This window comes from Acartia tonsa, chromosome 14, assembly GCF_053477335.1.
Source record: "Acartia tonsa isolate MP-2025a chromosome 14, ASM5347733v1, whole genome shotgun sequence".
In the NCBI taxonomy this organism is placed as follows: Eukaryota; Metazoa; Arthropoda; class Copepoda; order Calanoida; family Acartiidae; genus Acartia; species Acartia tonsa.
The window spans coordinates 20,292,040-20,310,835 of NC_137273.1; the positions used below are offsets into that span (position 1 = coordinate 20,292,040).

The following is an 18,796-nucleotide window of genomic DNA, read 5'->3' on the forward strand; positions in this document are numbered from 1 at the left end:
GAAATGATTATTATTTAATATAGTTGTTATATTTACAACATCATGATTAATAGGATTATCCATTTTAGGATTGTGTATGTGATCTTGTGATTGTCATGTGCATGGAATGTTGTATGGTACAAACCAATCCCCATCCTTCTATCCTAAATGTGAGGTATTATGAGTCCTAGTGAGGAGTATAATATTGTGTATGCATTTCACGGGGTTTCATTTAGTTAGGAGCAAAATTGTCACGTTTTCGGGATGTGGCCATTCTCATGTGATTATGGTGAGTTGAGTTTAGTGAGAAATGTTGCTAGTGCTCAGCGCGAAAAAAACCTTGAATCTCGTTAAGGAAGTTAATTTGACTTTCAAACGGGGGGTGTGTCTTAACCTCTTTTCGAGGAAGCTTTGTGTTTATCAAGTTCGAAATTAAATTCCTTATCATTAAACCAAAAACAAAGCGCAAATGTCGTCTTTTAGGGCTTTCCTTTCATAATGTGGCGCGGCATAGAGTGTTTGTTTATTTTGAAGCGCACGTTCTTTACTTTTGAATGAGATATGAGAGTGTGAAGATTGCGAAGAACAAAATTGGGCCTATCATTGGTCTCATTGAGTGTGAACTACCCTAGTATATCAGGGATTTGAAACCATAAGAGCTTCAGGTAGAATTTGTTAATTTGATTAAGAAGTATGGTGTATAGGACGATTATATGTAGTTTTAAAAAGGCTTTAGCCAGCTAAGCATGAAACTTAATTATGATTAATATATGTTTTAGTAATTTTTATGTGCCTTATTGTTGCATTTAACAATGATTTATTAAACCAAATAATTTTCCTTTAAAGCCAAAGTTTCCAAAGATTCTTTAACCATAAGAAAAGAAAAAGATTTTTTTTAGTGCTCAAAGTTTTAAGATAACGAATAATATTTTATTCTGTTTATTAATTGATCTTGTAATTTCAGGTCTTTTGAAATAATTTCATCAATAAATCTATATTCAAACCTGCTGTTGAATCTTGATGGTTCCTAGTATTGGGGGTTTTGTATGTTCGCCAACTGATCTCGTGAACTTCCCGCTAATTCGGAAGTCCAAGCTCAACCAAAGTGTCATGGTTGAGACAATTATAGAGATGCTTTGATTACCTTATTGTAATAGGAATCTACTACAGAAATCAAATAAATCGGATGATTATATCACATAAGAAATGTTGTTAAAAAAGTTTAAAAACCCAGATGTTCCTAATTAATTCTGGTAACGATTATAGAGTTTCTACGCTTTCTAAATCGTACCTAACTACTACAGAAATCATCGAAATTTGAAATCGATAGGACAATTTTAACATGCCTAAATTAACGAAAAAAAGCTATCCGTTATGGACGGACGTAAGGACATACGGACCTACCCTAATTTTAGAAAAGCTCGATTTAATGGTTTATCATGTCATTCAAATGTTATTCAGGGTATATATGGGGAAGTTATTGAACATCTATTTCTGTAAACAAAATAACAGAAAAGAAATTTAAGCTTCTTATATTTATTACACCAATTTACTTTATCCTTACAACAAAAGTAAAAAGAATGTATGTATCGCATAATTACATTTGTTATATACATTTTTGGTTTAGATTTTTTAAAAATAATAAAAAAAAGAATGATTATTTTTAAATAAACGGAACTTTCAACAGTAATCCAATATTAATAACTAGAGGCCTCTAGTGGCACTTTAAATGTTTTTTTTATATTTAAAATATGTCTATGTTGCTTTTGACGTTTATGTTTGCGTTGAACTCTCTTTCTAAAATCGAGAACGTAAAAAAAATTTCGATTTTTTATGATTTCTCTTGGGAGGGTGTTTGTACCCTCCCCCAATATAGTTAAAAACTTTTCCGGGACATATGAGAATCTACCCTGTAAAGGAGAACTAGATCGGTTCAGCGGTTAGCGAGATCCTTCGGTACAGCAGACACACAGACAAACAAACAGACAAACATCCTGTATAAGGATAAAGATTTAATAAAGTAAAGACCCTTGAGTATTTAAGCCAACAAAAGAGACACCGTGTTTTGAAACTTTATTGACCTGTATAATCTACTGTCCTGTATCTCCTACCTCCATGATGACAATGGTAAACATTTTTGTATATTTTGTTGTTTATGTTTCTACATTCCATTTGTTAATTAAATTCTAATAAAGCAGAATAGGAATAGAGATATGTGTTAAGAAAAACAGTTGTAGATTATTGTTACTAGCGAGGCTGCTCTATAAATGATCATGTCTGTATCTCCTTTCTAAAAGACGGTTAAAATCAACCAAAATCCCTTTCTCTCAAAGAAATAGCAAGCAGTATCAATAAGAAAAATTTCTAGAAAGGGAGATGGCTTTTGGCTGTAAATTGTTATTGTGCCAAAAGTAATACCAAAACAAGCTTTGGTAAGTTACATTAATTCTTAATTTGTTGGTCCAATATTATCAACGAATACTTGTAATCTAAAAAAGGTAGTTTTTGTTTATAATCATTGGGGATGTGTATTAATTTATCATCTATAGTCTTGTTCCTTAAGATCCTTTGGTAGCGCATCTTCTATATAACAGACTATAGACAATTATTTGGAAACTTAAACAACTAATTTACTTGTTTATTGATTTATTGTAAATCTAAAGCTAAGAATCAAACTACATTATTCTTTAGAATCCTAACCCCTAACTCTAGATTAGATCTGCAAACACTGTTACATAAAAATGATATCAAAACAAAATATGGGAGAAAGTAGATAGATATTAGATGTTGTATCATTTTAGAATAGAATTTATCTTTACAAAAACTGAAAAGTAAAAGTACATTTTGTAATTTAGCCCATTAGTGACGAACCGGGTATTACAACCCGGTTCCGAAAAATGGAAAAAAAACGGTTTCCGGCTTCATAATTGCATCATTCTCAGTATGAATCCCCCCTCTACTACCCTGGCTTTCATTTCCCCCTGGAGCAGGCAGTTTAGCTTACTTCCGTTTGCCGGTATAGCTCAACAAAATTTGAAAATCATGAAAATTCAAAATACCCCTTCTAACTTTTTTGTTTTTATAGTAAAGTCGCTGATTTTTTTCGTGAAATCTAATGTTTATTGACAAGTACATCTATTTGTGAATTCGTGATTTTTTTATCGTTTTTTTACACCCTATTATGACCCGGTTCGGATTGGCCATAAATACCCGACAGTTTTAAAACCCGGCTCGGTTTCGGTTTTTATTACCCGGTTTTAACTTTTCAACCAATAAAAATAACAGTTTACGTCATTAGTAAGGGTTTGAGCCACCCTAATAACCCTAGTAATCTCTATATGTGTTACCCAATAGTTTTATGCTCGTTTTCTGATATGTAACACCCAAATTTTATATGTTCTCTTTTTGTGTATGTCGGGTTTTAAAACTAAGACAAACGTTTTTTTTTTATCCGAAACGGCGGCCAAAACCAGCCGAAACACTAAATTTGAAATAAATCGCTTTGTATATTACTTGTAGCTCTATAGATTACATGAGGTTGTGTAGTTTTCTATTACGGATCGTATCAAAGTTCTAAAAAGTGTTCATCTCACTTTGGGCGTTCAAAAATTAATTACATTATTATTAAATCAAAAGAAGTTTAAAATCATCATTACCTAAACTACCCTCTGATTATTTTTCTACAAAATCTTTTTGCAAAAAATTATGTTTCTATAGAAGTGAATGAATATCTTTATTTCCAGGGTAAAAAACAGAGATTGGATAAGGAATGAGACATTGGACAATAAATTGACGAACACCTCCAGTGATGATAAACAAAATTTCTGTATATTTAAATGATTGGTTGAAAAGTAAAAGTTTGATCAATACTCGTTAATTAAAACTCTGTTTATTAAACTTTGTGTACCAGTGTTAATTATAGTCAAATGTCCTCTCCCTCCATCCTCGGTTACAAAACACTTCATACAATGACATAAAAGGGTTGGTTATGCAATAGTTTTGGTTCTTTCTAAAAAGTTTACAGTTATACTGTTATGTATGCTAAGTTTCCAAAAATATATTTGTTTATGATGAACTGAAAATTTAAGAGATATTGTTAATTTTCTCATCAAAGTTTGCTCTAAAATTTAATTATTTTTCACCAAGAAGTTGTGTATAAAAAAAGAACATTAATTAAACCTCAAATTTGTTTAGACGATCTATCTCTCTTCTCATGAGAATAACAACATACATTTACCCTTTACAGTCGGGCCCCTAGCCACACCTTAATCGGTCGGGGGGAGGGGGGGGGGCGCTCAACGCCCCCCCCCCCCCTTATTATCTCAGTTCCAATTAGAGCGAGAGGGCTAATTTTTTTTGTAAGTCTCCTGTTTGATAATGAATTTCCGACCTTTTATAAGTCTAAGTCAATTTTCGCTTCCTTTACCCTTTTATTTAACAACCTTTACTTAAAAATTTCAAACGGCTGTAATTTTCTTATTTTTGAAGCTTCCCCTCCCCCCTTCCGACCGTTAAGGGTTAAAGCAAAACTCCCTACTGGCAAATCAAATCACCTTTTGGTAAGAAGGGACAGTTTTTTTCTATTCATCCATACATTAAGTCATCTATAAACGTTAAATATCAAACAAAAACTGTTAGTCTGCTAATTATTTCATAGTTGGACAGATACTGATGCTATGGTTATTATATCTATTGGCGATGAAGCAGCTTATAGTGCCTATAAAAAATACGTAATTCCGGCCTACTATTGGTCAAATAAAAGATATACAGCCTATTATTGGTCATTTGTATTATATAACATCATTTTTATAGGCACTATAAGCTGCTTAATTCGCGATCATAGATACTAATAACAGTTCGCTACCTAATGGATGTAATTAAACATGATTATCTATAATACAAAGTAGAACGATGTCTGTCGGTTTGTTTGTCTGTCTGTTTGTCTGTCTGTTTGTTTGTTTGTAGCGAAGGATCTTGCTAACCGCTGAACCGATCGGGTTCTCCTTTACAGAGTAGCTTCTCATAGGTCCCGGGAAGGTTTATAACTATTTTCTTGGGGGGTGGGACACCCCCAACCCCCCCAAAAGTGAAAAATACCCCCCCACAAAATTTTTTTTTTCTTTTTAAAACTAAAATTAAAATAGTCGACTACCTCCCCCCCCCAATTTTTTTAAAATCTAAAATACGAAAAAATTGGTTTGATCAAACCTCTTGGGGCAAAGCCCCTAGAGGCTAGGGGCGAGGCCGCTAGTTGATTATAATGTGTAACAATATTCATATATATTATATAAGGGTACAATAAACACACTCTCATAGACATTAAAACAAAGGGGAACATTTATTCAAAGATTTAAATCACTGTTGAAAAAATTATAAATTTCCAGTAAAATTCAGAAAAAATTTAATACTTTTCAAAAATTATTTAACCCCTTAGGAATAACGATTTTACAAACAATCACACAAACATAACATAATTATTAAAACATAAGCTTTTAAAACATTATTTAAGGCTTTTATACATTATTCTAATACGATTAAGAATTGATTTAAAGCCTTAAATAATATCTTAAAAGACTTTCTAAGATATTTATGCCAGATTATACCCATCCAATATTTGGATAGCTGGAAAGTAAATATAAATAATGTTAAATTAGAGTTGGAGATTATAGGTTTAATACCTTTCCCCCCCCCCAAAAAAAAAAAAAATGATTATATTTTACAGACTTATGATAATTTAAACTTAATTTTTTTTACGCTAGGGGGGGGGGAAGTGAATATAAATAATGTTAAATTAGAGTTGGAGATTATGGGTTTAATACCTTCTCCCCCCCCCCCCCCAAAAAAAAAAAAATTCTATTTTACAGACCTATGATAATTTAAACTTAATTTTTTTGACGGGAGGGCTTATAACACCAAAACCCCCTTTTTTTCAATACACATTTCCCCCCATTTAAAACTGTTCCCAGTTATATTTCTGAACAGGATTATGCCCCTTTAAATATAACGATGTATATTCCTCAAATCTAGTGTATATACTTGATATAAGTACTAGTGGCTTCACCCCTAGACTCTAGGGGTTTTGCCCCAAGAGATTTGATCAACCTAATATTTTTCGAATTTTATATTTAAAAAGAAATTTTTCATTTTTGGGGGGGTTGGAAGTGTCCCACCCCCCCAAGAAAATAGCTTAAAACCATCACAGGACCAGTAGGTATATTCCCTGAAGAGTAGAGCCCAATCGGTTCAGTGGTTACAGAGACCTTAAGCTTCAGACAGACAGACAGACAGACATCGTTCTACTTTGTATTACAGATAGCCAATTTATTAACAATAACAATTAAAGTCCCGTCTTCGCATTATGCAATGACAGAATATGATAAGAATAAAAAAAGCTTTAAACTAACCGCCATGTGACGTCATAAAAATGAAGGATTATCTAACTCTTTTTAATGGGTTACCTTTCCCACTTCTCTTCTCATCTCCCTCATTTTTATGACGTCACATGGCTGATTTTTGAGTCACTTTGTCCCACTAGATAGTAATAAGAACCCCGTCCTTAATATTCTACTTAAAATCAATTTCAGTAGTAAAGCTACTAAACTCCAAACAAACATAATAGGCAAATCTGAATTTTCAAAATAGCAGCTTTATTATTCATTTAGAATGATTTTACAATAAATATGATATGTAGATGCCTCCTTTGGTTACAAAATTCCACTGTTATTTTTTTATTAATCAGTACCAATAAAGCACAAGATCTCAAAAACAGCATTTGGAGGAAATACTAGTGAACGAAAATAATATGCAAATTCAAAACAAAGCAATAAAAAAATAGGTTTTTAGCACTTTTCTCCTCTTTTAAAGATTTATTGTAAAATCACCCTAAATGTATATTAAAGCTGCTATTTTGAAAATTCAGATTTGCCTATTATGTTTGTTCGGGGTTTATAAAATTATAACTGTCCGTAAAACAGGGTCAATTTCAACATCAACTTCTGACTATTAGTTACATAAATGAGAATAATATTAAACATATTTGCTCTATTACAGTTAACTGTTATTTCTTATTTAATTGAATCTGCGATGCTTATGAACATAATTGTCTTTGTTGAATTTATTTTTTCAAGGTGTCAATAATGAAATTATCGTATATTGAAATGTTAAGTGTAGGTATATATTGGTTTCTAATATCAAGTAATTGAAAATAAACTGGCAGCTAGGTGAGCATATTTCTTAAAGGGTAACCTTAAAAATTCATTAATCATTGAAATAAGATTTTAAATCTTCAGGTTAGATTGGTTCTTTTCTCAAAAAATAAGCTTCACAATAAATATTACCGAAATGGTCAGCGGTTGGAAAAACAGACAATGCATGTATGATTTTGTACTGCGCCCCTAGCATCTAACGGATGAAAGAAAAGAAAAACCGTCCATTGTGTACTTGTAAGCTTTATAAAATAGAGAAACCCATCGGTTTAGTGATATTAACGGACAAATAAAAGAAACCTCACTACTTCAAATAATAAGATGAACAATAAGCAAATGACTTACCTGGCTTAAAATATCCTGGGAGGAGAAGGCAGCCGCCGCCTGCTGGGCCTGTGCAGCCCGGTACAATACCTCCGCTTCGTTGGAGGCCCACAGGGTTTGGTACTCAATATGCCCGGACCTAACTATGTCTTCTTTGGCAAACTTGGGAACAAATGTTGCACTCGTCGGTGTGTTTCTAGCTTTCTGCAACAGTTTGAAAGTTTAATGAAAATTTTGAATTAGCAGAGAAGTGAATAATGCATGTATGATCATATATTTCTGAAAGAAAGTAAATGCCAAAATCCGCCAAAATGTTGTTTAAAATCCGCAAATTTAGTTTTATTCTGGTCATTACTACTATTTCTCATGCTGAAAAAACATTTGATATTTCTTGTCCTAGCAAAACTCGTGAAAGGAGTTGCATTACGGGCTGCATCAAGAAATACAATTTTGTAGAACTTGCCAAGGATAACCAAAGTTTACTTAATTGGCATCCACCTAATTAGGGGGATTAAGTAACTCTCTAAAGATTCTCAATGTCAGACATCTCTGAAAATTGTACACCGATTATTTAGCCGTATACAAGATCTTACTGGGCACACATAACATACTGATACTTTTAAATAAAATCTATCTTTAATGTTTTTTATATTTTAAGTTTTGAAACAGCACTTCATAAATTTGTATTGTGTAAGTAATATTCTTCCTTGAAACTGTAAAACTGTCAAGTGCCATGTTAAAGTTAAAGTGTCTTAAATTCACAAAACTCTTTTTTTCCAAATATAAATATTATATAATATTCTAGCGGATACGCCCCTAGAGGCATCTAGGGGCACTTAATGAGAGAAGAGTTAAATTTAATAACCCAATTTATTTTTTTAGACTTTAAAAGAAAAAGTAAAAAAAATATTTTTTTTTTTTGGGGGGGGGCGGGAGGTTCCACCTCAATTTTTAATTTTAGTTTAAAAAAATTTTGAAAATTAATTTTTAGGGGGGGATAATTTTTTTTAGGGGCGATTTCTCTTGGGAGGGTGGTGGTAACCTCCGCCAAAAGAGTTATTAACCTTCGCGGGACCTATGAAAAGCTACCCTGTTTAGGAGAGCCCGATCGGTTCAGCGGTTAGCGAGATCCGGTACACCCAGACAAATAGACAGACAGACAAACAGACAGACAGACAGACAGACAAACAGACATCCTATTACTTTATTATAAGGATATATAAACTAGCGGATACGCCCCTAGCATCTAAAGGATCTGTATCCAAAGGGACAGAAAAAGGTTAGAAAAATATGTTTCTTAAAACCACCCAAAGACTTAAATCTGAAAATGAATTAACATAAAGCCATTACTGAACCTATGCGAAGCTTGCCTAATATTACTTTATAGAATAGAATAGGAAGATAGATTGACAGATAGAAATATGGATGGATAAATAGATATATAAATAGATACCTCTAAACGTTGAGCAGTTTTAACAGCACTGACTAAACTTCTTAGTTTACCAAACTTCTTCTTCACTGGCTCTTTTGGTGCCTCAACCTTTAATATCAATTGTTATAATAAATGTATAAGAATATATATATAATCCAGATTTAACTACCTAGATCCAGTATTGGGTGTGTACCTTTTCGTCCGCTAGCTAATTGCGTTTTGATCTTGGCTATGCTCATATTTCTGATGCTATTGGCTGATATTGAAAGACCCAATTAAAAGTCGACACAGGCGCATCGTGTGGGAAAATACATTTATTTAAACCTTCCCCCTCCATTGTTTTACTTTATTATTGTTATATCGGTTCAGTCAATAAAATTCTTTGGTGGTTCGGTGGTTACCGAGATCTTAAAGGAGGACGGACAGACGGATGGACAAACAGACGGACAGACATCAAGCTACTTTGTATCATAGATTACAGGTGTAACAGTTGAGTTAACTATTTTTAAATGTATAATAATCAAAAAGACAATCAAATAATTAAACTATAAAGAATTTCAGAAAGATTTTTTTTTCAACCTGTTGTATTGGTTCTTGGAGGGGTGCAACTTCTGGGTTGAGTGTGAGGGCAGAGGTGGGGTTGCTGATCTCATCCTGCAGCTGGACCATGTCCGGGTTTGTCTGATGATGTCACACATATTTTCATTTTAAATCAAGATGATACTTTGTCAGTCCGTTACGCTGTAATGACAATTTTTATTACCAATCGTTTTTTTTAAACGAATGGTATTTCTGGGGTAAAGGTTTTTAAGATTTAAGAATAGTACAGATATAGAGTAGCAATACTTTTTAATTGATCTTTTATCACACTATGTATAATCATCATATAATTTACTAAAAATAAAGCAAATAAGAATATTATACCAATAATAAAATGTATTTTTTTAAATATTATGTTTTTAATGGACATTCTGACATTCTGGTACAGGTTAAAAAAAATGCTTCAATGTTTAAATTATTCCTAAATGTATTAGGAATCTTTAAATTTTAGCTGATTCTATTCAAATTTAAGATAAAACCTATACGTTTATGACGGACGGTTCGATCCTAAATGCAGAGAAACTTAACTTGGTTACAATTTAATAAGTTTTGCAAAGTAACAGCAAATAAAGTAATACAACTAAAGCAGCACAAAATTTAAGTACTCATTGCACCCCTAGAATCTAGAGGCTCATTTTAATGTGAAAGAAAGGGAGCAGAAAATAGTCTAAAACCATAAGAAATAAAACTTATGAATCTTCCTAAAAAGAAGAACTCATTCAGTGTAGTAGTTGTTAATAACTAGTTATTAATATATAAAAGTTAAGAAAATATTGCCATTATTCCCGAGAATATTTTTTAAGAGGATTTTCCAAAAAAGGAAATTATTTTTTTTAGCATATTGTTTATATATCCTTTTAATCCCTGGCTAAATGTTTGTGTAGAAACCGAACTGATACTAACTAACATCAACTCTTTGAATTCTTAATGAGATCTTAGCAGATCATCTTTCACATTCTTCATGTACTTAAATGTTGAAAAATGATATGTGTACTGACAGTACCTAATTAAGTATTGGCGGCTACCAGTTTTTTTAGTTGTAAGGAGGATAATTTTTCTAGGGGTATTTTTACTTGGGAGGTTTGGAAGTACTTAATTTATATATTTTGTTTTATCAACATCTACTTGTGCACGCACCTTTTAGCTATGTGCTGACATAACATATACGTTCAGCTGTCTGGCAGATAGCATCCTTTAAAATTTATTGTTTTACCATATTCTACACCAGATATTCTGTAAATTTACAGTTAGATTTTTGCTATGATAATGAACTTATTTTCTTTTTTTGTTTGATTTTATACGATCTTTATAGGGTTATGTATTATTTGCTAACTTAATTATCAAATTCCCTGAAATTCCAGCTTTACAAATTCCAACGGAGAAATATATATTGTTTGATTATATAAATTCTATTAAACTTATTAGTTAGTAGTGTACTCAAAAGACAGTAGAAATCTTTAACGAAATTAGTTATCAGATGTATAGAACTAAAGACTGCGCCCCTATGTGCTCAAAATTCGAAGGGAAAGGGAGGAGAAGAGTTATGTGGCATATAAATAGTTAAAACCATCCCAGGCTTAAATATTAAAAATAGCTTAAAACCATATTACTCATATGATACGAATCTGGAGCGTGCTTAGCAAGATTTTAACTGACAAACAAACAAACAAAAACTACTTTTTACTAACAAACAGAAAATAGAAATTAACTATTTATGTTCATAGTTATCATTTAAATGATAGATTTACGAAATATTTCCAATTTCTTACTGTATAATAGTTATCTGTTCTTTAAAACTTTAAAAGCGCTCAATAGAGATAAATTGTTCTTGTTACGTTTGCAATTCCAAATCATATGAATACATCTCATGATAAACATGTAAAGAAAATATTAAACAATATGACATTTAATATTTCAGAAACTTTAAAAGTCAGCATGAAAATATTTAGAGAAAAAAATGTATTCATAAGTAATGCAGTAGGAAGGTGCCTCAAACCATCCCGAGACTAAATGGAAAAAGTAATTAGTTTAGTGGTTAGCAATTTTTGATACGGACAAATTAATATTTCTACTACTTTATACTATTGTTGATTGATTGATTTCTACAATACTTAAGACACTAAGCTCAAAACCTAAGAAATATGTAATAGTTTTAAAAGAATAACAATAGACATACCTAGGAAGGCAGGGAACATTGAATGTAAACTATAATAGCACCCAAACTTATATTTTTGTATTCATTCTTTTAAAACTGTGGGCAGGGGCGTCCAAGCTTTTTTTATTTGGGGGGGAGGGGTAATCACCTCTTTACCCCCTTCCCTCCCTTGAACGTCTATAACTGTGGGTACTTTTTATTTTTTCATATGAATTGGTTGGTCTTAACTTTTCAACCAATAAACTAATCTACAGAAAAAGTAATAGTTCTTATCTAATTTCGAGGGTGTAAATCAGTTTATCACCTATTTTCTTATCCCTTAAAATCCCTGAGACTGGTAGAGAATTGTTTAATTTTTTGCCCTGTATTCAGACTTATACCAACAACTTGAGGAGAGCAAAACAAAAACCTAAGATGGATATTGGCTCAGAGGTTATAATAAAGGTTTAGAAATAGGAATCAATAAACATCTTTTTTTATTATTAAGTTTTCTATTGAGACAAGGTAATGGAAAACAATTTTACTTACACTCAAATCTAGAAGTACTAAATCATCCATTCTGTAGATTCAAATAATTGATTGTACCCACCTATAAAGATTGTTGAAAAGTCACCAATGTTTTAATCCAACAAATGGGAGTGTTCATAAAGTGTTCATAGCTGTCATATTATTGACAAGAGTTTATAACAGCACAATTTGTCGTAGCCATTAACAGGTATTTAACTCATTATAGTTATTTTTCAACACTTGAGTAAAACATCTGTGGGTGTAGGCTATTTATCTATATATACAGCTAATACAGGATGACAGTAATTAAATCTATGAATAATTTAAGTTTTCTGGAAAAAAAATATATATATATCAGGAAGGGAGGGCGCATTTATCTGTAAGTTACTTTGGTAACCAAATTTTTATAACTCTAAAAGTTTGGATACTTATTTGGATTAAACTTAAATTGGTTGGTTTCAAAGTTGTGATATTCAAACGTTTCAAATAATCTTTTTAATCTACAGAAGGGGTAACTTGCATTTATCGACCATTGTCTTATTCCTAGAGGTCCCTAAATATTAATGCAATGAACGAGAGAAGGAAGAAAAAAAGAAAGGGGATGAGATAAATTTCTTTACGCTACTGGCTTTAAGTGAATACTCCGATTTTTAAAATTTCTGTCTAATACTTATCATAGATTCATCCTGTAAATATGTATTGTATTGCATGAATTTAAGGGATAAGACAATTGACGATAAATTGATGTACACCCTGTCACAGAAGTATGTTAAACAAAACTACCCCTTCTCATATAAATTAAAATCATTTTGTACACTAATAATTCTTCAACAAATGTCCCTAATGTTTGTAAGCGAGAATGAGAGAAACGTGGTTATAAAACTTTGGCATAGAATATTTCGTCCAATTTCCCCTCCCTCCCGGATTGTATTGAGTGAGTGAGTTAGTTTGTTTCTCTCCTATGTAAAAATTGTATTAAAGTAAAGTAGAAATTTATGCAGGAGAACATTTTCTTTTTACCATACAGCCACAGGTATATACAGTCCATATTAAAAAGCAACTAGCGGCTGCGGCCCTAGTATCTAAGGGCTTTCGTTTCAAAGGGGACAAAAATAGCCTAAAACCATCCTAAGGCTTTAATCTAAGAATTTAAATAGTCTAAAACCATACCCAGACTTCTGAAATATGAATCTTCTCCCAAAAGAAAAACTTGATCAGTCCAGTAGTTCTTCTTCTTTACATATTAGGCTGTCTGTTTGTAATTTTAGTAGGTATGCCAAATAAGAATTTGTTAATTGCTTGGTCGACCAATCGATAGACAATTTTTAGGTAAGCTTAATATTGAACATATTGTGAGCAGGTTTTAGGATATTTTAGTATGTCAAAAGAGATACAACTTTTTAATTTTTAGTAACGACGCTACTCTGTAATTTACTTTGTCTGTCCGACAGTCCGTAACGCTATGAAGAAAATGTGATTTTCTCACCTGCTATTGAAGAAAGCAAGCTAAAATTATCAGTGAAGATTGCTAAGCATATGTGGATCTAGTCAAAACATTGTTTTGTCCGTCTGGTTGTCGGTCATGCTTCAAAAGACATAAACCTTACTTTTAAAAGTTTTCGCATTTTTTTCTGTTGTTATATTCTCTCTCTTTTTTTTTCTTTGATATTGAACAACAGTTTCATAACTCACTTTTGCAATCTATGTTTATTTGTGCTTTGCTACTTATGAATGTTGTCATCCTTGTTTCTTAATACATCTCTCTGACTGATAAGATATAAGGTCAGAAATTGTAAAGAATAAGAAAAGAAAAGTTATTTTCATTATACAATACATATTATTACTACATAAGGCTACGTCCCTAGACTTAGAATGATGTAAAACACTTAAACATTGTTTATAATTGAAAAAAAAGAATATCTGAGGGGATTCTTTCAAAAATAATTAATGATGTTTATTGTAATTGGGGTTGTACATCAATTTGTTATTCAATGTCTTACATCACTGATTCTATAGTAAGTCCGCATATTAAACCTAATGTTTAAAATATTCGCTACTATTTTACATGAAAATCCTTGTTTAAAAAAAATTAAACGCAGCTACGCATAAAAAAAGACATCTAAGTAACTTTAGGTAAAGTTGGGAGGGGGGGGGTTTGTGATAAGTAGTTCTCTACTTTTAGTTTCAATAAGAAGAGGAAAAACTTGGGGGGGGGGGTGAGGTGTAGGGGTGTGATTTTTCTAAGGAAGAGGCGAAGGGCCCCTCTACCAAAATAGTTATAAACCTTCCCTGGACCTAGCTTTACTGCAAAGGAGAACCATGTCGGTTAGTGAGATCTTAATCTACAGATATACTGTTACTATGAAATTATTTCATAAAAATATTTTCCTGATAATTTTGTGTGGAGTCATTGTATTGTTCATTATTCCTAAAATTAAAATAAAAAAGTTTAAATTTTCAAAATAAAAGTAAAATTATTCAACAAAAAGATGTTTTCTTTAAAAGATTTATCTAAAATTAATGATATAACAAGGATGATGACATCCATAAAAGCGAAGCTCTGAAATAAAAAAAAGCACAAAATAACATTAACACTTGTAGACTCAGACTGTCAGAACTGAATAAGCAGAATATAAATGTAAAAGTATAAACAAAATTTTAAGTATATTTTTTGCAAAATTAATCAAATACAGGATACTGATAAGGACATACTTACATTTTTAGGACTTGATTATAAAGATGATTCACTTATAATATTGTACTTTGTTGTCCTAGGAATCAGCAAAAATTAGATGAACAGGATAATTACAACACTTGAAATATTGTTGTCAAAAAAAGTAAAAATCAACATATTTGTTATAAATGGATGTATGAACATTCTGATAACGATTATAGATTTGTACGCTGTCTAAAGTATACCTAACTGTTCAAGGAATCATCATGCAATCTTTTGAAACGATATGAAAAGACCATAATTATAGAAAAGCTATGCTTTTAAAAAACCTAACTTTTGGTTAAAAGATTTAAAAATATTTAAAATTCCTATATCTTATTATGAACTGAACACTGCCTGGAGGAAGGGAACATTAGACATTAAATTATACTGGTACCCAAAGTTTAATAAACACGTTCTCTCAATCGTTGACTTTCAAAAATATGGACACATATATTGATAGGTCTTTACACACAAGGAATGTCTAAACTTTTCCACCAATAATTGTAATAATTTTAATTTCATAAATAGAGATTTGTATATTAATTTATCTCCCATTGTCTTTTCACTTAAAATCCCTGATGAAGAAGATTAGTAAGTTTTTGCACAGTTTAAATTAAGTTTATTTTTTTTATTTTTCTTTAATTTTTCATAAAATAAATTTGAAAAACTTTTTAATTGAGTCTTTAAGCTTAGTTTAATTTTATCTAAAACAAAAATTTTGATCTAGAATATAAACTAATAAGGCTTTATGTTTGTCCGTCTAAATCGCGCTAACCACTGAACCAATTCTCTTTCAGGGAAGCTTTACATTGGTCTCAGGATGGTATTTTAATTTAAGTCACAGGGATATTTGGGCTATTTTTCTGCACTCTCCTTCTCCCACTTCGCATATATAACCTCAAGATGAATATTATTTTAAATACATTTTGTATAAATTTATACTAAAGAACGTGTCCTAACTCTTGTTAATTTTTTAGCTAAGATAGCTAGTCGGTGCTTTTGGTAAGTAGTAGATAAAATGATCCATACAATTTAGATATACAATCGGTTTTCCTGTAGACCTCTTATTTTGAAGTAATTTAAGTTTTTTTAAATATGTTGGTTTTAAGGTACTAAAACGCAACAAAAAAGAAGAAAATTGCCATTATGAACAAAAATAGTAAGATCTTCAATTTGACACTTTACTTTTTGAATTATGTTGAGTAATTATTGAAAATTCTATTTTGTTGAACCCCGTTGAATCAAAACTTTGAACTTTGTTAGCTCGTTCTTTTCGATCAGACTTCAAATGATGGTGTATATTAAATGCGTTGTTACTCTTGGTCTGAACGTCTGATTAATTTAGTTTTGCTTTTTTGCATTTTGTCTTCCTTGTTAAAAAAATTTAATCTATTAAATTTTCAGTTCTTTCTTTGTAAAATGAACGCTTATGAAATCGTATTTGTTATAATCATTGAAAAAAATTATTAAATTTAATTAAGTCTTGATTAAGAAATGCTTTGAAAGAGGTCATTGAAGGCATAGCTTTTATAAATTTAGTAAATTACTGTATGTTCTCACGCCAGTAACGGATAGCCCTGATCATGAAAATTTAATCGTTTGAATTGATAAGGCAGTACGTCAATTTCAAACGCATAGATTTCTTTTAAATATTTACGGTAATTCCTAGAACAACAAGTCATAGTGATTCCAAATGATTTATGTGACAAATTTTTGCAACATATTAGTTTTGTTTAGACGTATGTATTCTGACACTTCACAAGTGTTAGTGTTCGTTCCTCCTATCATCTGATTTTAGAGTTTCGCTGTTATGGATGTTATCATCCTTGTTTAAATTACGATACACAAATAGCGGATATTTTTAAATAAAGGCTTAGCTCTTTAAAATGTCAATTTTCCCCATGACAAGATTGGTTTAGCTTCGCTTGAATGATTGTTTAATTACTTTTATAAACTTACTTGTCGATATTTTCTTTGCCTTCTCGTTTATCCACTATTTGGTCATTACCATCATCCCCTATGACGTCCCTGGAGGACTTGGACCTGCCACCATGGCGTAACTTCTCCCTAGATACGTAAATAATCCTTATAATAAAGTAACAGGATGTCTGTCTGTTTGTCTGTCTGTCTGTTTGTCTGTACCGAAGGATCTCGCTAACCACTGAACCGATCGGGTTCTCCTGTACAGGGTAGCTTCTCATAGATCCTGGAAAGGTTTTTAACTAAAATTAAAAATGAGGGGGCGTCAGCCACCCCCCCTCCAAAAAAAAGGTTATCAAATTCAACTCCCTCCCCCCATTCAAGTGCCCCTAGAGGCCTATCGAGGCGTAGCCCATGATATTATATAAAATAGTACGGTTTTTTTTGTCTAAATAATGAAATGAAAATGTTATTAAATTTAGGTTAAGCATAGCTTAGGTCAAAGAATGGTTCTTTGTTCTTTAATGGTTCTTTATATCTATTTATGTCCATCTATATTTGTACATATGTCTATCATCTCTATAGTTCCTGAATCCATCTCCATATCTATCTATGTCCTCTATGTTTGTACCTGTGTCTATCATCTTTATGGTCTCTGTGTTCATTTCTATATCTGTCTATGTCCTCTATATTTGTACCTGTGTCTATCATCTCCATAGTTCCTGAATCCATCTACATATCTATCTATGTTTGCACCTGAGTCTATCAACTCTATAGTACCTGTGTCCATGTCTATATTTATCTATGTTCATCTATGTTTGTACCTGTGTCTATCATCTCTATAGTCTCTGTGTCCATCTATATATCTATCTATGTTTGTACCTGTGTCTATCATCTCTATGGTCCCTTGGTTCATCCCTGTATCTCTCGTCCCTATAAAATAATATTAATAAATAAATCCCAACAAACTGGCTAAAGTAAATTAATGTTAAAAATATAAAAATCATTTCACATAAGTTTTATGTAATAAGTACATTCGAGATAGCGTAAAGTGGCACCAAAAATGACGTCATTTTTTGCCACTTTATGCTGTCTCAGTACATTCCCTTAAATTTACAATGCCTCAATCAACGCTTCTCTTTACAGGATTGTTTTAAGGATTTGTGTCGGGATAGTTTTATTAGTTTTTTATTGTTAATGTCAAGGGATAGTTTTTTTGCTTTTTCAGCCCCCCTTCTTTTTATTCCAATTCAAAGTCTTTAGATGCGAGGTTCACAGCCGCTAGTTATATAGAATCTTAATAAAAAAAAACAAAAGTCTCCCATAGCGTTATTAACGAAAGAACAGACAACGTGAATTAAATAAGAGCTTCGCTACTAATAACATAATAACCAAACATAATTTCCATATTACCAGAAAAGCTTTGCTTTTTTGTTCAGTAATAAAATTTATTTGAAGTATTAAAAATGTATGAAAAAGGAGTAACTAGGCGTAAAATTGTATAAAATTGGCTGTTAAGCAGTTTTCCTAAAATCTTTTTGATCATGGGCCAAATTTTTCGTCTGAATGGAACATAAAACATTTCAATTTTCTTCTGATTAAATTCTTAGGATATAAAAAGGTTTATATGGGACTCAATATTTTTAAAAGCAGCGCTTTTCTACATCTAGGCTAGGTCCATACGTCTGTTTGTAACAAATAGCTAAGATTAGGCAATTTAGAACAGGCAAATTGGTAACAACCTTTGCTTGATTTTTTAGCTTCTTTGTTACTATTACCTTAAATTATGTATTGTGATTCCTTGGAAAAAACAATTTTATGATAAAAAAAATTATGTCATAAAATAAAAGTATGATTTTACATGCATCCTGTATTAAAGCAATTTCGAGATCGATTTGAGAACAAAGCAATTTTCCCTTTTCTAACTGTATTATATTCACTATATTTTTTGTAAGTTA

At 31.5% G+C, this 18,796-nt stretch overlaps 1 protein-coding gene across 1 annotated transcript in view; it reads right to left on the reverse strand.

Annotated features, from left to right (window-relative positions):
- The window catches only part of LOC145305848 (uncharacterized), a 31,246-nt gene extending 13,571 nt beyond the window's left edge, over positions 1-17,675 (reverse strand). The window contains exons 1-6 of the mRNA XM_080147670.1: positions 17,663-17,675; positions 16,878-16,985; positions 14,591-14,630; positions 9,520-9,621; positions 8,962-9,048; positions 7,530-7,712 (exon numbers count right to left, since the gene is read on the reverse strand). Coding sequence (XP_080003796.1) covers positions 7,530-7,712; positions 8,962-9,048; positions 9,520-9,609 — 360 coding nt within the window. The 5' untranslated portion in view covers positions 9,610-9,621; positions 14,591-14,630; positions 16,878-16,985; positions 17,663-17,675. The remainder of the gene's footprint in view (positions 1-7,529; positions 7,713-8,961; positions 9,049-9,519; positions 9,622-14,590; positions 14,631-16,877; positions 16,986-17,662) is intronic.
- Positions 17,676-18,796: the final 1,121 nt, after the last annotated feature.